The sequence below is a fragment of the Salvelinus sp. IW2-2015 genome, linkage group LG35 (genome assembly GCF_002910315.2).
Source record: "Salvelinus sp. IW2-2015 linkage group LG35, ASM291031v2, whole genome shotgun sequence".
Lineage (NCBI taxonomy): Eukaryota > Metazoa > Chordata > Actinopteri > Salmoniformes > Salmonidae > Salvelinus > Salvelinus sp. IW2-2015.
In genome coordinates, this window is record NC_036874.1 from 6,736,721 (window position 1) to 6,754,015 (window position 17,295).

General features: G+C 44.4%; 1 protein-coding gene, 1 non-coding gene and 1 pseudogene across 3 annotated transcripts in view; all 3 read right to left on the bottom strand.

Annotated features, from left to right (window-relative positions):
* The window catches only part of LOC111958658 (protein PTHB1-like), a 185,452-nt pseudogene extending 173,129 nt beyond the window's left edge, over nucleotides 1-12,323 (bottom strand).
* A 540-nt stretch (nucleotides 12,324-12,863) lies between these two features.
* On the bottom strand, nucleotides 12,864-12,935 carry trnap-agg (transfer RNA proline (anticodon AGG)). The gene has a single exon. It is a non-coding gene; the product is annotated as a tRNA-Pro (tRNA).
* A 1,183-nt stretch (nucleotides 12,936-14,118) lies between these two features.
* Nucleotides 14,119-17,295, bottom strand: part of nt5c3a (5'-nucleotidase, cytosolic IIIA) — a 28,104-nt gene continuing 24,927 nt past the window's right edge. For both annotated transcript variants that reach the window (XM_023980307.2, XM_023980309.2), the window contains exons 2-9: nucleotides 16,253-16,351; nucleotides 16,048-16,117; nucleotides 15,897-15,943; nucleotides 15,706-15,791; nucleotides 15,533-15,622; nucleotides 15,104-15,266; nucleotides 14,732-14,932; nucleotides 14,119-14,544 (exon numbers count right to left, since the gene is read on the bottom strand). In XM_023980307.2, the coding sequence (XP_023836075.1) occupies nucleotides 14,443-14,544; nucleotides 14,732-14,932; nucleotides 15,104-15,266; nucleotides 15,533-15,622; nucleotides 15,706-15,791; nucleotides 15,897-15,943; nucleotides 16,048-16,117; nucleotides 16,253-16,351 (858 nt within the window). In that variant the 3' untranslated portion in view covers nucleotides 14,119-14,442. The remainder of the gene's footprint in view (nucleotides 14,545-14,731; nucleotides 14,933-15,103; nucleotides 15,267-15,532; nucleotides 15,623-15,705; nucleotides 15,792-15,896; nucleotides 15,944-16,047; nucleotides 16,118-16,252; nucleotides 16,352-17,295) is intronic.

The following is a 17,295-nucleotide window of genomic DNA, read 5'->3' on the forward strand; positions in this document are numbered from 1 at the left end:
AAATGTACTAAATGTATTAATATACAGAACTCTGAATCTTTTAATACCGAGACTAGACCATGTTGAGAAAGCACCATCAACAATAGATGGGGGAAAAGCTGTGTTTGAGGCTACCGGAGCCAAAGAAAAGGTTGTTTGAAACCCAAAGTGGCGCCTAAATTGATTCCAGATCTTCAATGTTGTTTTGACACRTATTTTTGGTGAAGAATGAGTAAGGGCCTRTAATGGAGGAGTGAGCGTGGGAAGACAATGATGCCGGTATAGACGAGGCAGCCTCCATCTCTAGCCAAATTGGGAGTGGGAATATCTCTCTGCTCTGCAACCAGTAGTGAATGATCCTAAGGTTAGTGGCCCAACAATAGATTCTGAAATCCGGTAGAGCTAGACCGCCATCTGGTTTGGGCCTCTGCAAAAGCTGTTTTCGCATCCTGGGGGGGCTTTTTGTCCCATATAAAAGGGTAGTATTAGGCCGTCRAACTTTTTGAAAAATGTATTGGGAAGAAATCGGAGGGCACTGATAGAGAAGAATTTAGGCAGAGTATTCATTTTAATATAATTAATTATTGCGACTAAGGAGAGTTGTAGCAAAGACCAGCGTTCCAAATCATCCTTAGTACGGGTTAAAAGAGGAGCAAAGTTGGCTTGAAAAAGGTTTTCAAATCTGATTGTGACATGTACCCCGACATAAATAAAACTATTGTGAGCAATTTTAAATGGCAAGTTATGTAGAGTGGAATCTTTTTTGCGGCCATTTTTGCGGCATTAATTTTATTTTACTGAGATTCAGTTTATACCCTGATAAKTGACCGAAGGATGCAAAAGTGGCAAGGGCAGCAGGAACAGAGACAGAAAGGTTGGATGTGTATAATAATAAATCATCTGCATATAAAGACAGTTTGTGTTCGTGTCCGTATCTGACTATACATTTGATGAGGGGGTTGGAGCGAAGTGTTATAGCAAGTGGTTCTATGGCGAGGGCAAACAGTAAGGGACTTAAAGGGCAACCCTGGCGTGTCGATCGTTGCAAAGGGAAGCAGTTTGATTGAGTGTTATTAGTCCTGACAGAGGCTTGAGGGGGATGAGTACAGAMGTCTTATCCAAGCCATGAATTTGGAGTGTAAAAAAGGTATTTACATTCCACCTGATCAAACGCTTTCTCTGCATCCAGGGATATAATGGCTTCAGAGGTATTGACGACAGAAGGATAATATATAATACACTGCTCAAAAAAATAAAGGGAACACTTAAACACAATGTAACTCCAAGTCAATCACACTTTTCATGTGAAATCAAACTGTCACTTAGGAAGCAACACTGATGACAATAAATGTCACATGCTGTTGTGCAAATGAATAGACAAAAGGTGGAAATTATAGGCAATTAGCAAGAAAGGAGTGGTTCTGCAGGTGGTGACCACAGACCACTCTTCAGTTCCTATGCTTCCTGGCTGATGTTTTGGTCACTTTTGAATGCTGGCGGTGCTTTCACTCTAGTGGTAGCATGAGACGGAGTCTACAACCCACACAAGTGGCTCAGGTAGTGCAGCTCATCCAGGATGGCACATCAATGCGAGCTGTGGCAAGAAGGTTTGCTGTGGTCTGTTCAGCGTAGTGTCCAGAGCATGGAGGCGCTACCAGGAGACAGGCCAAGTACATCAGGAGACGTGGAGGAGGCCGTAGGAGGGCAACAACCCAGCAGCAGGACCGCTACCTCCGCCTTTGTTGCAAGGAGGAGCAGAGAGGAGCACTGCCAGAGCCCTGCAAAATGACCTCCAGCAGGCCACAAACATGTACATGTGTCTGCTCAAACGGTCAGAAACAGACTCCATGAGGGTGGTATGAGGGCCCGACGCCACAGGTGGGGGGTGTGCTTACAGCCCAACACCGTGCAGGACGTTTGGCATTTGCCAGAGAACACCAAGATTGGCAAATTCGCCACTGGCCGCCCTGTGCTCTTCACAGATGAAAGCAGGTTCACACCTAGCACATGTGACAGACGTGACAGAGTCTTGGAGACGCCGTGGAGAACGTTCTGCTGCCTGCAACATCCTCCAGCATGGACCGTTTGGCGGTGGGTCAGTCATGGTGTGGGGTGGCATTTCTTTGGGGGGCCGCACAGCCCTCCATGTGCTCGCCAGAGGTAGCCTGACTGCCATTGATGCTATGGACTGGGCCGCCCGTTCCCCAGACCTGAATCCAATTGAGCACATCTGGGACATCATGTCTCGCTCCATCCACCAACGCCACGTTGCAACCACGACTGTCCAGGATGTTGGCGGCAGGCTTTAGTCCAGGTCTGGGAGGAGATCCCTCAGGACCTCACTAGATGTCAACAGGCAGTAGAACGTGGAATGAAGCGTCTAGCATGATGTGGCCGAACGAGAGCTTTTTGGAGTGATTGGTGAGGCAGATTGCCAGTTTTGGCCACGCACTTGGGCATGGGATGTCCTTGTTTGCATTGAGTCATATAGACATGAAAAATGGTCCGTTTGGGACGTTATTGGATATATATTGAGAAAAACATCCTGAAGATTGATTCTCAACTGAGTTTGACCAGTTTATTCGATTTGTAACATCACTTTTTGAAGTTTTCGTTCATATAGCGTAAATTGTGTATGGGACACATGCTAGCCAAAGTTGCTAATTCGACAGAAGATAATGGACATTATAAACAAAACAACGATTTATTGTGGAACTAGGATTCCTGCACTGCATTCTGATGAAAGATCATCAAAGGTAGGAATATTTATGATGTGTAATTTAGTATTTCTGTTGACGTCCAACATGGCGGAGAATGGCTGAGCGCCGTCTCAGATTATTGCATGGATGCTTTTTACTAAAGTAATTTTTTAATCAACCCAGTGGTTGCATTAGAGAACAGTGATCTTTAATTATATGTAAAACATGTATCTCTTCATCAAAGTTTTATGATGAGTATTTCTGATTTCACGTTGCTCTCTGTAATTATTCTGGCTATTTTTGAGCCATTTCTGAACATGGCGCCAATGTAAAACCACGATTTGTGGCTATAAATATGCACATTATCGAACAAAACATAAATGTATTGTATAACATGATGTCATATGAGTGTCATCTGATGAAGATGTTCAAAGGTTAGTGATTAATCTTATCTCTATTTGTGGGTTTTGTGAAAGCTATCTTTGCTGTGAAAAATGGCTGTGTTTTTTTGGGATATGTGTGAAGCTAACATAAATATGTTGTGTTTTCGCTGTAAAACATTTTTAAAAAATCGGACATGTTGGCTGGATTCACAAGATGTTTATCTTTCATTTGCTGTATTGGACTTGTGATTTCATGATATTATATTATATTATTTACCTGTGGCGCTATGCTAGGCTATGCTAGTCAGCGTTTCTGATGACAATGATCCCGGATCCGGGATGGGTGGTTCAGAGAGGTAAAACAGCAACACAGATGGTAAAACAGCCAGATTTTGGCATTAGAGGCGGCAACCTGGGTTAGAAAATATATATATACAGTATATATTTTAAAGAGAATGACATTCAAATGTCGATGAACCCAGCAAAATTGGCTTCGCTAGCAAACCATTCGGCCTGCTAACTAGCCTGCTAACCAACCATTTGTTCCACACCATGCGGTACAACAGCCGCTTACACGTTCTTGTTGATGAAATCTGCCGCTAAAGCCGGGTCCTCGAATCTGTGCGWGGAGCCGTCCGGTAAAGTCAGTCTCAGAACCGCAGGGTAGATGAGGCCGAACTTCACGCCCGGGAAGGCGCGTAGTTGGCGCTTCACAGCTCAAAAGCTAGCCCGCTTCTTAGCCACAGCTGTGGTGTAGTCCGCAAATATCGAGAATCTTCTACCCTTATAGAGGAGAGGGGATGCTTCTCCCGATCTCCTCAATATGTCATTGCRGACGTGAAAGAAATGCACCCTGATGACAAATGGTCGCGGGGGTTCTCCATCCCGGGGTCGGCTACGCAGAGTGCGGTGGGCCCGGTCTAGCAGTGGCTTCTCCTCCAGACCGAGCAGCTCCTGAAGCAGCTGGGCCATAAACTCCGTGGGTCTTGGGCCCTCCACTCCCTCCGGTATTCCCAGTAGAAGAATGTTGTTCCTCCGCATTCTACTTTCCATATCTTCGCATCTATTGTCGAGGTATGCCACCTTAGTTATCAATGAGCCAACGTTAGCCTCTAGCTCGCTAATGCGAGTGCTGTGGTCTGTAGCACCTCGTTCCAAATCCGATAAGGCCACTCCGTGTTCGTCGAGCTTATTCTGTATACTCTCAATAGATTTTTTAAGCTCGTCTTTGACCATTGATATCTCTGACCTGAGATTGGTAGAGAGAGAGTCAATTATACCGAAAATATCGGTTTTGAGGGTGCCTATCAGGGATTGTAGCATCTCCAGAGTCAGTGTTTCCGTGGGGCCGGCATTAGCAGCGTCCGGTGGCGAATCAGGAGAGGGCGCGGGCTTGCTGCGGCCTGCTCTTGCAGACTCCGTTTTTGGCCGGGTAGACGACATTACAAACTTACATTTCTCAAACCTGATCTGAATTGTTTATGGGTCTCTTCAGATGCCTGGCCAAACAGAAATATATATATTTGGTCAYTAACTCAGGAGCGATAGGGAAACGCGTTCTACATCCTTGGCTACCAACAGTGCCCCCATCCCGCGGCCTTATGAATGGTAACCTGTTTAACGGTCCTACTCACATCACCTTTATGATGGCCACTCCAGATCACACAGATGTCCGGAACTGCTGCTGATCTTATGCATGGTTCAGTGTTGCTTGCCTCGAAGCGAGCATAGAAGGCTTTTATCTTGTCTGGTAGGCTCGTGCCACTGGGCAGCTCGTGGSTGGGTTTCCCTTTGTAATCTGTGATAGTTTGCAAGCCCTGCCACATCCGACGAGCGTCACAGCCGGCGTAGTAGGATTCGATCTTAGTCCTGTATTGATGCATTGCTTGTTTGATGGCTCGTCAGAGGTCGTAGCGGGATTTCTTATAAGTGTCTGGATTAGTGTCCCGCTCCTTGAAAGCGGCAGCCATGGCCTTTAGCTCAGTGTGGATGTTRCCTGTAATCCATTAATTTTGGTTGGGATATGTACAGTACATAAAGTCACTGTGGGGACGACGTGCTAAATGTGCTAAACTCCTGTAATCACATGAATCCCGGAACATATTCCAGTCTGTAGTAGTCCACTRAATCAATGTGGGGTGGCAGGCATATTACAGCCAATGTTGAAATGTGTGGTATTACCTGAGACGGAGTACACAGACAGTTTTCTGGGGTGCAGCACAGCCAGATGAAGCAGATCTGAACACCTGCAGAGAAGATCATTCAATCACTGTGAAGAACAGACGTCCAAAATCGCCAATGAAAACATACAGGACAATACTGACAYAAGAGTAGATCAGTATAGATATAATTAAGTAGAGTTGAAGTCGGAAGTTTACATACACCTTAGACAAATACATTTAAACATAGTTTTTCACAATTCCTGACATTTAATCCTTGTAAAAATTCCCTGTCTTAAGTCAGTTAGGATCACCACTTTATTTTGAGAATGTGAAATGTCAGAGTAATAGCAGAGAGAATGATTGGGTCAAACATTTCAGGTAGCCTTCCACAAGCTTCYCACAATAAGTTGGGGAAATTGACCCATTCCTCCTGACAAAGCTGGTGTAACTGAGTCAGGTTTGTAGGCCTCCTTACTCACACACGCTTTTTCAGTTCTGCCCACAAATTTCTATGGGATTGAGATCAGGCCTTTATGATGGCCACTCCAATACCTTGACTTTGTTGTCCTTAAGCCATTTTGCCACAACTTTGGAAGTATGCTTGGGGTCATTGTCCATTTGGAAGACTCATTTGCAACCAAGCTTTAACTTCYTGACTGATGTCTTGAGATGTTGCTTCAATATATCCACATAATTGTCCTCCCTCATGATGCCATCTATTTTGTGAAGTGCACCAGCCCCTCTTGCAGCAAAGCACCCCCACAACATGATGCTGCCATCCCAGTGCTTTACGGTTGGTATGGTGTTTTTTGGCTTGCAAGCCTCACCCTTTTTCCTCCAAACATAAACATGGTCATTATGGCCAACCAGTTCTATTTTTGTTTCATCAGACCAGAGGACATTTCTCCAAAAAGTATGATCTTTGTTCCCATGTGCAATTTTCGCACCAAAGTACGTTCATCTCTAGGAGACAGAACACGTCTCTTTCCTGAACGGTATGACGGCTGCATGGTCCCATGGTGTTTATACTTGCTTACTATTTTTTGTACAGATGAATGTGGTACCTTCAGGCGTTTGGAAATTGCTCCCAAGGATGAACCAGACTTGTGGAGGTCTACAATTTCTTTTCTGAGGTCTTGGCTGATTTCTTTTGATTTGCCAATGATGTCAAGCAAAGAGGCACTGAGTTTGAAGGTAGGCCTTGAAATACATCCACAGGTACACCTCCAATTGACTCAAATGATGTCAATTAGCCTATCAGAAGCTTTCCAAGCTGTTTAAAGGCACAGTCAATTTAGTGCATGTAAACTTCTGACCCACTGGAATTGTGATACAGTGAATTATAAGTGAAATAATCTGTCTGTAAACAATTGTTGAAAAAATGACTTATGTCATGCACAAAGTAGATGTCCTAACCGACTTGCCAAAACTATAGTTTGTTAACAAGAAATTTGTGGAGTGGTTGAAAAACGAGTTTTAATGACTTCAACCTAAGTGTATGTAAACTTCCAACTGTATATCCTAATGGAAAAGGTTAGGACTGGGGGTAGTCAACTCTGGCCCTAAATGTGTATTCTGGGGGCAACTGCTACTTCAAGAACAAGTTGTGAACAGATAAATATAATACAATATACATAGGAAAAAATGACAAATCTGTTTGATGTAAATCTATGGTTTGCACATGTGTTCTACAGCTTTGCGGAGGAACATGTCTGTCGTCAACCCTGCTGTCATGTTTACGGAGGAAAAACAACTAAAAATGAAGCCAGGTGATTTCTTCTTTACTCAAAACCACAGTGCCCACTGTCAATGAGAAAACATTTCACCATCTCCCACCCCACTGCTCTAGAGACAACATTTACAATGTGTTTCTCTGTTTAGAGAACACTCAATGGTCATTAAAAACGCTAACCAAAACCAGCTTCCTCAAAACATACACTAACATAAAATGCAAACAAACAGAAGAAAGAATCCTTTGACTCATACATCCCTTTTGTGGGAAAAGCTTTTGGAAAAACGCCTGGCTTTTCCTGGAAGCCTGTCTCTCCAGGMGGTCCCTGTGCACCCAGGAATGGACCACCTTTATGACATATCCCAACATTCCCGTCTTCCCTCACCATTCCATTCCTCCCTTTCTCCTCCTATCCCCCTCTTTCTTGAACACTTTTGGCCATAGGGAGAGCAGAGGGGGCAATGGCGGTTTCAGTCTAGCGGTTGACATTTTTTGTTCAAAATATTTGAGTATTTACTCAACCTGTATTTAGCAAGTTAGAGTCCTTGAGAACAAATTTCCTTTAACAACATTTGAAATGGGACAGTGGGGTGTCTCCAGCTATGTGTTGGTAACTTGGTGGTTAGCTTAAAGTAGTGGAACCAGCCAGGTTTGAGACTAGGTGGTTGATACGGTATGATAAATCACATGGAGAAAGCCGAACTCATGACATGGTGGTCAGGATTTACTGGAAGCAGATTAAGACAAGAACAAAGTTAAAGTCAATGCCATAGGTTCATGAACTCCATTGATGTCTATCTACTCAGTGGATAACCAAACGCCCTGACACCAACTACCTCTTGACTTTGTGGTACAGGGTATTTCACAGCCTGACAGTATGACTATGGTCAGGAGTTCACGACAGGGTCAGCAAGGTCATGTGATCAGGAAAAACCCTTGGCCCTACTATGTACATGAAGCTAATGTGTGTTTAGGACTGGGTGGGTAGCTACAGGAAAAGCCATTGTCTCCCAACACGTGACATCATCATTCCTGTGAAATTCTAGTCCTTCGGTGCAGTGATGTAGGACAATGAGGGTAGAGAATTCCATTCGTGAGGTGGTACTTTAAGATTGTAAGTAGGGCTATGTTAAGTTAATGCCATAATTGCCAATTTGACCTGTAATTCCAGGCCACACTTTTGGCCACACTTTTGAGTGCCAGAATACCAGAGAAGGAGGAGGACAAAATGAATTATTAATACAATGACTGAGTGACCTTTATTTAAATAGGCAAGTCAGTTAAGAACAAATTCTTATTTACAATGACGGCCTAGCCCGGCCAAACCCGGATGACATTGGGCCTCCCAAGCACCGTCCTATGGGACTCCCAATCAYGGCCAGTTGTGATACCAACTGGATTGCTTATAGTCAGTGATAGCATCATAAGCATACATTCCAGAGCAGTAGGTGCGTGTCGCTTACCACTTGAGCAGTAGGTGCGTGTCGCTTACCACTTGAGCAGGAGGCGCGTGTCGCTTACCACTTGAGCAGGAGGCGCGTGTCGCTTACCACTTGAGCAGGAGGCGCGTGTCGCTTAACCACTTGAGCAGGAGGCGGTTGTCGCTTACCACTTGAGCAGGAGGCGCGTGTCGCTTACCACTTGAGCAGGAGGCGCGTGTCGCTACCACTTGAGCAGTAGGCGCGTGGTTAGCATACTATTGGCAGTAGGCGCGTGTAGCAATCTATTTGAGCAGAGGCCGTGTGTAGTACCATTTGAGCAGAGGCGCGTGTAGCATACTATTTGAGCAGAGGCGCGTGTCACTACTTTTGAGCAGTGAGGCGCGTGTAGCATACTATTTGAGCAGTAGGCGCGTGTCAGCATACTATTTGAGCAGTAGGCGCGTGTAGCTTCTTTTGAGAGTAGCGCGTGTAGCTTACTATTTGAGCAGTAGGCCGTGTGCATACTATTGAGCAGTAGGCGCGTGTAGCATACTATTTGAGCAGTAGGCGCGTGTAGCATACTATTTGAGCAGTAGGCGCGTGTAGCATACTATTTGAGCAGTGGCGCGTGTAGCATACTATTTGAGCAGTAGGCGCGTGTAGCATACTATTTGAGCAGTAGGCGCGTGTAGTCATACTATTTGAGCAGTAGGCGCGTGTAGCTTACTTTTTGAGCAGTAAGGTGCGTGTAGCTTATTATTTGAGCAGTAGGTGCGTGTAGCATACTATTTGAGCAGTAGGCGCGTGTAGCATACTATTTGAGCAGTAGGCGCTTGTAGCATCCTATTTGAGCAGTAGGCGCGTGTAGCATACTATTTGAGCAGTAGGCGCGGTGGTTAGCTTACTATTTGAGCAGTAGGTGCGTGTAGCTTTACTATTTGAGCAGTAGGTGCGTGTAGCTTACTATTTGAGAGTAGGGCGTGTAGCTTCTATTGAGCAGTAGGTGCGTGTAGCTTACTATTTGAGCAGTAGGTGCGTGTAGCTTACTATTTGAGCAGTAGGTGCGTGTAGCTTACTATTTGAGCAGTAGGCGCGTGTAGCATACTATTTTGAGCATAGGTGCGTGTAGCTTACTATTTGAGCAGTAGGTGCGTGTAGCTTACTATTGATCAGTAGGTGTTAGCATACTTTTGAGCAGTAGGTGGCTGTAGCTTACTATTTGAGCAGTAGGTGCGTGGTAGCATACTATTTGAGCAGTAGGTGCGTGTAGCTTACTATTTGATCAGTAGGTCGGTGTAGCATAGCTATTGAGCAGTAGCGCGTGTAGCTTACTATTTGAGCAGTAGGTGGCGTGTAGCTTACTATTTGAGCAGTAGGTGCGTGTGCCCTGGTCTTACGGACAAACTTGCCCACTTCAACCTGGATGACGGGGTCTCTGAGCTGCACCTCCAGTAGCTGACTGTGGGCCGGGCTGGGCTCTCCAGGCTGGCAGGGTGGGGGGGAGAGACCCGCAGCATGCCATGTGCTGCCCACCACGATTTATCTAAGAGGAGAGAGGACATAAACATTGCTACTTACTCAGCTTAGATGTTGTGGTATGGTCTCATATTGCTCCTTCGTTGTACACTGAGTGTACAAATCATTAAGAACACCTGCTCTTCATGACAGACTGAACCAGGTGAATCCAGGTGAAAGCTTATGATCCCTTTTTGATGTCACTTGTTAAATCCACTTCAATCAGTGTAGATGAAGGCGGAGGAGAGCGTTTAAAGAAGGATTTTTAAGCATTGACACAATTGAGACATGAATTGTGTATGTGTGAATGGGCAAGACAAAAGATTTAAGTGCCTTTGAACAGGGTATGGTAGTAGGTGCCAGGCACACCGGTTTGTGTCAAGAACTGCAATACCTCTGGGTTCACACTAACAGTTTCCTGTSTGTATCAAGAATGGTCCACCACCCAAAGGAACGCCAGTCAACTTGACACAACTCTGTGAAGCATTGGAATCAACATGGGCCAGCATCCCAGTGGAACGCTTTTGACACCTTGTAGAGTTCATGCCCCGATGAATTGAGGCTGTTCTGAGGGCAAAGGGGGGGGTGCAATTCAATATTAGGAAGGTGTTCCTAATGTTTTGTACACTCAGTGTATGTGCTATGTATCGAGAGGGCAAATGGTATGTTTTAAACATGGTAATAAAGATCCAGAAAATCAAGTCAATTAGCCAATGAACAAATCAGATTTGTGCATGTAAATAAGACTATGGTACCAGGGGMACTTTCACTCTCATTGTTTGTTTTGTGGTCTATTAGTGAACAGTGTCTTTTGACTGCACTCTGCACTACGACACACCACGACCCCACACCTTCTTACCATGTCCGCTRCCGCTGTTGTCCACATCTCCAACACACAGGCATCCCTGGTCAAACTCCTCACCCTCACCCAGCACCGCGGCCCACCAATCACGCGCCTTGAACAGAGACATGCTACTGCAGAGGAGACAAACAGACAGACACACACACACAGAAAGAAAGAAAGACACAGACAGAGACAAACAGACAGAGGATCATATCGCCGCTCTGCTGGACACCATACACATAACACTGCTTGTTAGTCTTCCACACGTGACCAGCAGGCTGACTGACACTCATCAATACATTTCTTCATCTCCTCCATTTAAAAATAATGGACAGGTGAAAGCAATGTGGGTAATACGTGCTGTTTGTCTATCCCACTTGGAACCAAATAGAAGGATGAAAAATTGGAAGGGTTGGCGTTCATGTATTCCACCTAGGTTCTTATATGGCATGATCTGTCTAATCCTACTTTAACTCACTCTAAGCCTAATGGGTGCCAGCCTCAGATGTGCAGTGCTTTATCAAACTAGCATGTGTGTGGTGTTTGTGTCTGGTAATTCACTGATCATCTGCTTTTATTGCAGGGGATTAGCGCCTACCTCTTACAGTTGGCCCATATAGGCTACATGCTGATGTTTCTTTGACTCCAGGACCCAGAGGGAGGTTTGGACAGTGGTCTGTGTGTGACACTAACGGTAAGACTGTTACACTAGCCAATGACAGCTGAGTCACATGACCAGGGATTGTATCAGGGCGTGGGCCAAGCAGCTTTCCTAATTGTCAACTGCTGAGCAGGTGGAATGGACAGCTAATCCATAGAGAGAATCCCTTCTTCCCCCTCCCTCTACACCAAGACCATATATAACCATTAAAATGATAGCCCTATTATTTCGATTTTGAAAGATTACACAAGTGGAATATTATATGCCTATATCTTGTAGCCTTATACCACCTGCCTACTTGACTATCATGGCCAAGACCTTTCAGCAGCCCCTTTTCATCTACTTGACAGACAGCAAAGCAAATCCAACATTCAGCAATCAACCACATAATTCAACATTATCCAGGTGTGTCATGCATATCAAGTAGAGCTCCGATGACACTTCATTAGAATGATTTCCACATAACTAGCTAGATATAACCGTAACGTTATCTAGGTAGCAACATGCATAATCTGTTGATAAAACTAGCTAGCTAGTAGGGGTTGCGGGCAAGCAATGTCCATGTGTTTAACTATTGTTATGAACAAAAACAAACTAAACTGGACGACGTGCACGATTCTCTTTTGGTAACAAGCAAGATGTAACGTTAGTAAGCTAGCCAGCCAGGAAAGACCTCGAGCTAAGTTAACGTTAGCTGGCTAATTAGCGCTGGCTGTGCTTGTGMTTGGCTTGGAGGCTAACAAACGTCTAGTTTCAACATTCCAGCGACATTCCCAAATTCTAAACGTGCTTCTCTTACCTCTAACAAGACGAGYCTGTCTGAACGTCTGGGGTTTGCAGTTCAGATAAAAATCTAATTTTGCGTGTGCCTCATCAATTTGCTTGAAGCCATCTCCCTGTTGTCATAGCAGTGACACTAACGATAGACTCGAGTACTTGCGCGCATGATCGGAAACGCACAAACTCACAGCTTCATGGGAAACTGAGTTTTTATTCGGCACAGACGTTCAGGTAAACAGAGGTAGAAATTCTCAATCTAATCACGTGAWTGCACATTAAATGTCACTCAATTTCTTTTTTTAATTGACCGTTAATTGCTTACATATATATATATATATTTACATACACACATACGTTTGAGGTATATTTCTTATTTCTCGTTTTTTTCTAGTATTACATTATTGCATTGTTGGGTTTTGAGTTTGCAAGAAAGGCATTTCACTGTACTAATTTGAGGATAATATAGCACTTCAATGGCACTTCCAATCTTATTCTAAGGTCTTTGGAATGAAATCTGTATTATAACCATAGACTTGCATYCAATTTCTCAATAATCTGTTGCCTTGTGCATCTTGGAACTCACTCATTGATTTCTTGTAGATCCTTAATGTTTTACACGTTAGTGTTTATTACACTGTTATCACAATAACTTGTCAGTCATTCAGTTTCATATTTTTAGTAAAAGTTGGGCTCGTCCGGGATTTGAACCCGGGACCTCTCGCACCCTAAGCGAGAATCATACCCCTAGACCAACGAGCCAGATGAATTAGAAAGAAACCAGTCCAGCACAAGTATGCCACGTATGTATGGATTTTGCAGACGCGTCTTTTAATAACTAMCTACAGTGAAAACGTCACATTTAATTAAACTTTGTCGTCATCTAGAGGTCTATTTTGGTAKTACAGCTTGGTTTCAACCACAATCCCCACACAACCTTCAACCTACAGTTGAACAACAAAAACATGTTATTTGACAAGTTTTATTGACACGTTTCCGCCCCCCCTCTGTCAAATTCAAAGTTAAGAAAAGGCAACATGCAGGAGTAGCAGCACATTTAAAATGCTAACATTTAAAATAAACATCAAACATGTGCAAGACAAAACTGAGAAACTTAAGGGGGGTAAGAAACATTTCCAAGTTTGAGGTAGAGTTCAAATTTGAACAACAAAATTAAAAAAGGTCAATGGGTGTGGATAAAAGGCCAAGTTAAACAAAATATTAGTCTTATTGAACATCACTGATCCACAGACAACGGTGCTTTATCCAGTGGTGTTCTCTTGTAATATACTGCCTATTGAGTAGGCTACTTTTCCTCTGTGTAATGACTTCTTAGGTAGCACTTTATTTTACACTATATTGTTCATAAAGTCAGTTACACTAACAGTAGTAACCCATAACTAACTTATAAAAAACTTTAGCACCACTAGTTACTACTATTATCTCAACTCATTGACAATTGTTTCATTTCTTGATATAAGCACCATAGGGTATCTATAACAACCATGCAGTCTATTTACTTGGCACATTAAATGTGCAGTGTTAGTATTCTTGTAAAATAATGTGCTACTTTGCAGTGTGGCTATGGTAGCAAAGTCCCCATGTGAAAACTGATAAGAGGTGTATACATGACTTTTCTTGTGCAAGACAGAATCCATTACTACATCCATAAAACCACTGATAATACTCATACCAATGTCTGAGTATGGTTCACTCAGACAGGTTCAAGTTATTTTTTTCAGACCTACATTGATTCCTGTAGCCAAACTGTTGCACAATGCAAGGAGGTGATTTAGTGTGGATGCTAGGACCGTTTCAAAAGACTGTTGCTGTGTTCGTGTGGATGCTCGGTTTATGATTTGCAAACTGATACAAGCATTACAATATAAAAAATATTATGAATAACAATAACGTGAAAAATAAAAGATTTAGCTTGCTTTTTTTKGGGTTGCTATTACTWTTTAGTTATGGGGTGGAGGACGATGACAAGGTTACAGACAAACAAAGACTGAGGCTGTGTACTTTAAAATAGTTCATTGAGAGGAGAATAAATGTCTTCATAAAGAGGTGAAGGGAACATCCAGTACCCAACCATGACTCTATGGTTGGTGGCAGAGGTGGGATCCAAAGAGTGGTGCCCATGGAGCTAGTGTATGTCGAGAGGCTGTGAGTCAGTGACGGGGGCCAGTAACGTCCGTCTGGGGGTCCAGAGGTTGGTTCATTTTCCATGGGTTTGGGGAAATGTTTCAGTATGAAGGGGAGKGGTGAGTTATATAATCTTCTGAAGGATGGAATTGGGCACATCTAAAGTCTCGTCCTTTACCAGGACGATGTCATAAGAGTCCAGATATTTCTCCAAACGATCCTCCACCTGCCAGGAAAGAGAGAATAATTACTATGCAGATTGGCACAGACACAGCACATAACCTCATACTTTCATATCAGTCACTAGTCACATCTTCAGACTATTAATGTCCAGCAATTTAGCTGGTGATGAGAGCAGATAGAAGTGCTGACTGGCGATTTGGGGGGGGGTCATAAGGGTGGGTTGCGGGCACCTTGTCGTTGAGGAAGCCGATCTTGAGGATGTTCTCCACATTGGGCACGCCGTCAGCCATGTTGAGGTCGCCTAACGAGTCTCCCAGCAGCACGATGTTGCAGTTGTCCTTCACCTGTTTGAAGTACTCCGTGTTGCGCAGGGCGCCGTCGTGCTTGTTGAACACATGGATCAGCTCTCCCTTGAAGCCCCTCAGCTCGCCCTGAGAGAAGAAAAATACTTGAGTTTAAATGGAACGGAGCCAACTGATGTGAATGCAATGCATACACCCAGGTAGAACCATAGCTTTATTATCAGCTTTATCAACACTCAGAAACTCAGGCCTATCCTCAGCATGTACCAAGCTCTCCTCGAGGGACAGGGGGGAACTTACATTTTCGTCGAAGTCCATGAAGTTGGACACCACCTTGACGTTGGGGTGGTAGACCCCCGCCTGGTGGATGATCTCCTCCAGGACGTCTCCCAGACCCGCTGAGAAGATGAACACGGGCACGTTGTGCTGATGGAGCCGGTCAAAGAACGGCTCATAGCCCTCCCTGTGGGACAGACATGTAAGCATTAGAACCACTCATAGCCCTCCCTGTGGGAAAGACATGTAAGCATTAAAACCTCTCATAGCCCTCTGTGGGACTGACATACAGCTTATATGAACAAAAATTATTCACAGGCAGAAATAAATGATAAACAATATTTCGTAGAGCTCATGTTCATGAAGCGGCAATAACGGCCACTCTGGTTCAACTTGTGTCCCGAGCTGCTTTCTGTAGWTTAAATTATTTCAAMATKTTCTATCAGGTCTTACCTCAGGCAGGCGTCTGAGTCTCTCACCACCTCTGAGAGTTTGTCCTTCTGTAGCCTCTGCTCCACCAGTAATGTGTGGGACTTAAAATACCTGTCAACACACAGAGAGTGCGCCTTAGCGAGAGCAATTGTGCGTGCGCGTGTGTGTGCATGCGTGCGCGTGCGTCTACTCACCATTCTACCATAAATGGATACTTCTCCTCCATCGTTAGATGGGGGTCAATCTCTATGGGGTAATATGTGTTCTTAAGCTCAAGTAACTAAAAGACAGACGGAAAATCAATTAGCGTTAACACATATGCTAGTACATTTATGCTTTTGTGACGCCTACAAATACTATTACGCAATAGTAACATCAAACAAACCTTCTTCCTACAATCTTCGGTGACAAGCTTGCAGTTGTCAATGATATCTGTGGAGAGGACTTTGGTCAGACGGACAGGCTGGAGACAGTCACAGGCAGGTAACTTATTTAGAATGCCAGTGAATGTTGAGCTGGTTTTATGTTGTACTYACTATGACACGTGGGGCAGCGTTTGCCGTGGACTGCGAACCGGCTTAACGTCATGTCAAAGTCAGTGATGATCTAAAAACAAACCGGGAGAGCCATGGAGGGGAGTCAGTGATAACTCTGGTCATCATACGGTCACCACAGGGTGTCACTGTTCATCCAATACGAACGGTCCATTTCTTTTTGCACACCCTTCCCCTCCTACTGTACCTGTAGTTTGGAGGCGCCACCCTTGATCATGCCACAGATGATCTGCTCCACCCGCTCTGGATCCCTCATGTGGACCGTGTTCTTCTCAAACTCTGGCATCTGAGAGATGGAGAGGGCGAAAAACACCGAAAGAGATCGTTAAGTATACTTCTACAAGTAGCATGTAACACCTATCACTGAATCGATATCACTTCAACTCAATCATTGAAAAGAATACCCCTCCGGAGGGAGGGGAAGAGGACTCAATAATAAATAAAAAAAATTAAGTGTTGAAGTTAACTTGAGTTGGGCCTATGGTTAGTATTTGGTGGGGCGCGGGTCGAGTTTAAAAGATCACAGACATTTTTTGGACCAAGGTAAGAGGAGCCAGGGGTAGACTAACTRGATATCACAACACCCCTCTCCCCTCGTACCCCAGCCCCCATCTCCCCAGGGCCGGAGCAGTGGAACAGCTGATGTTACGGCTCCTTCYTCCGTACATAACTGATCACCATCCAAACAAGCCCCAGGCCAGGAGGGAGGAGACCTGAACCACAAACAACTTACAGGGCTGCAGACACCAATATGTTCTATTGAATCTTAGCTACTTGACTTGGTGGTCTAACGATCAGGCAATGAACTAGGTTCAGGTGAAGAAATGAGAGAGAGACCGATCTATAGCTCAGTTGAAGCCCTGTGGACATGTCAGGGYAGGAATGCAACAAACCATGAATACAACCTCCAGCTGGTGCGAGCACACACACACTTTTCTCCCCTTGGTAGTGAGGTCTGCACAACGCATCACCGGGGGCAAACTACCTGCCCTCCAGGACACCTACACCACCCGATGTCACAGGAAGGCCATAAAGATCATCAAGGACAACAACCACCCGAGCCACTGCCTGTTCACCCCGCTATCATCCAGAAGGCGAGGTCAGTACAGGTTAGAGGTCGACCGATTAATCGGAAGAATGGCCGATTAAAATCGGGGCCGATTTCAAGTTTTCATAACAATCGGAAATCGGTATTTTTGGGCGCCGATTTGCAGATTAAAAAAAATCAAA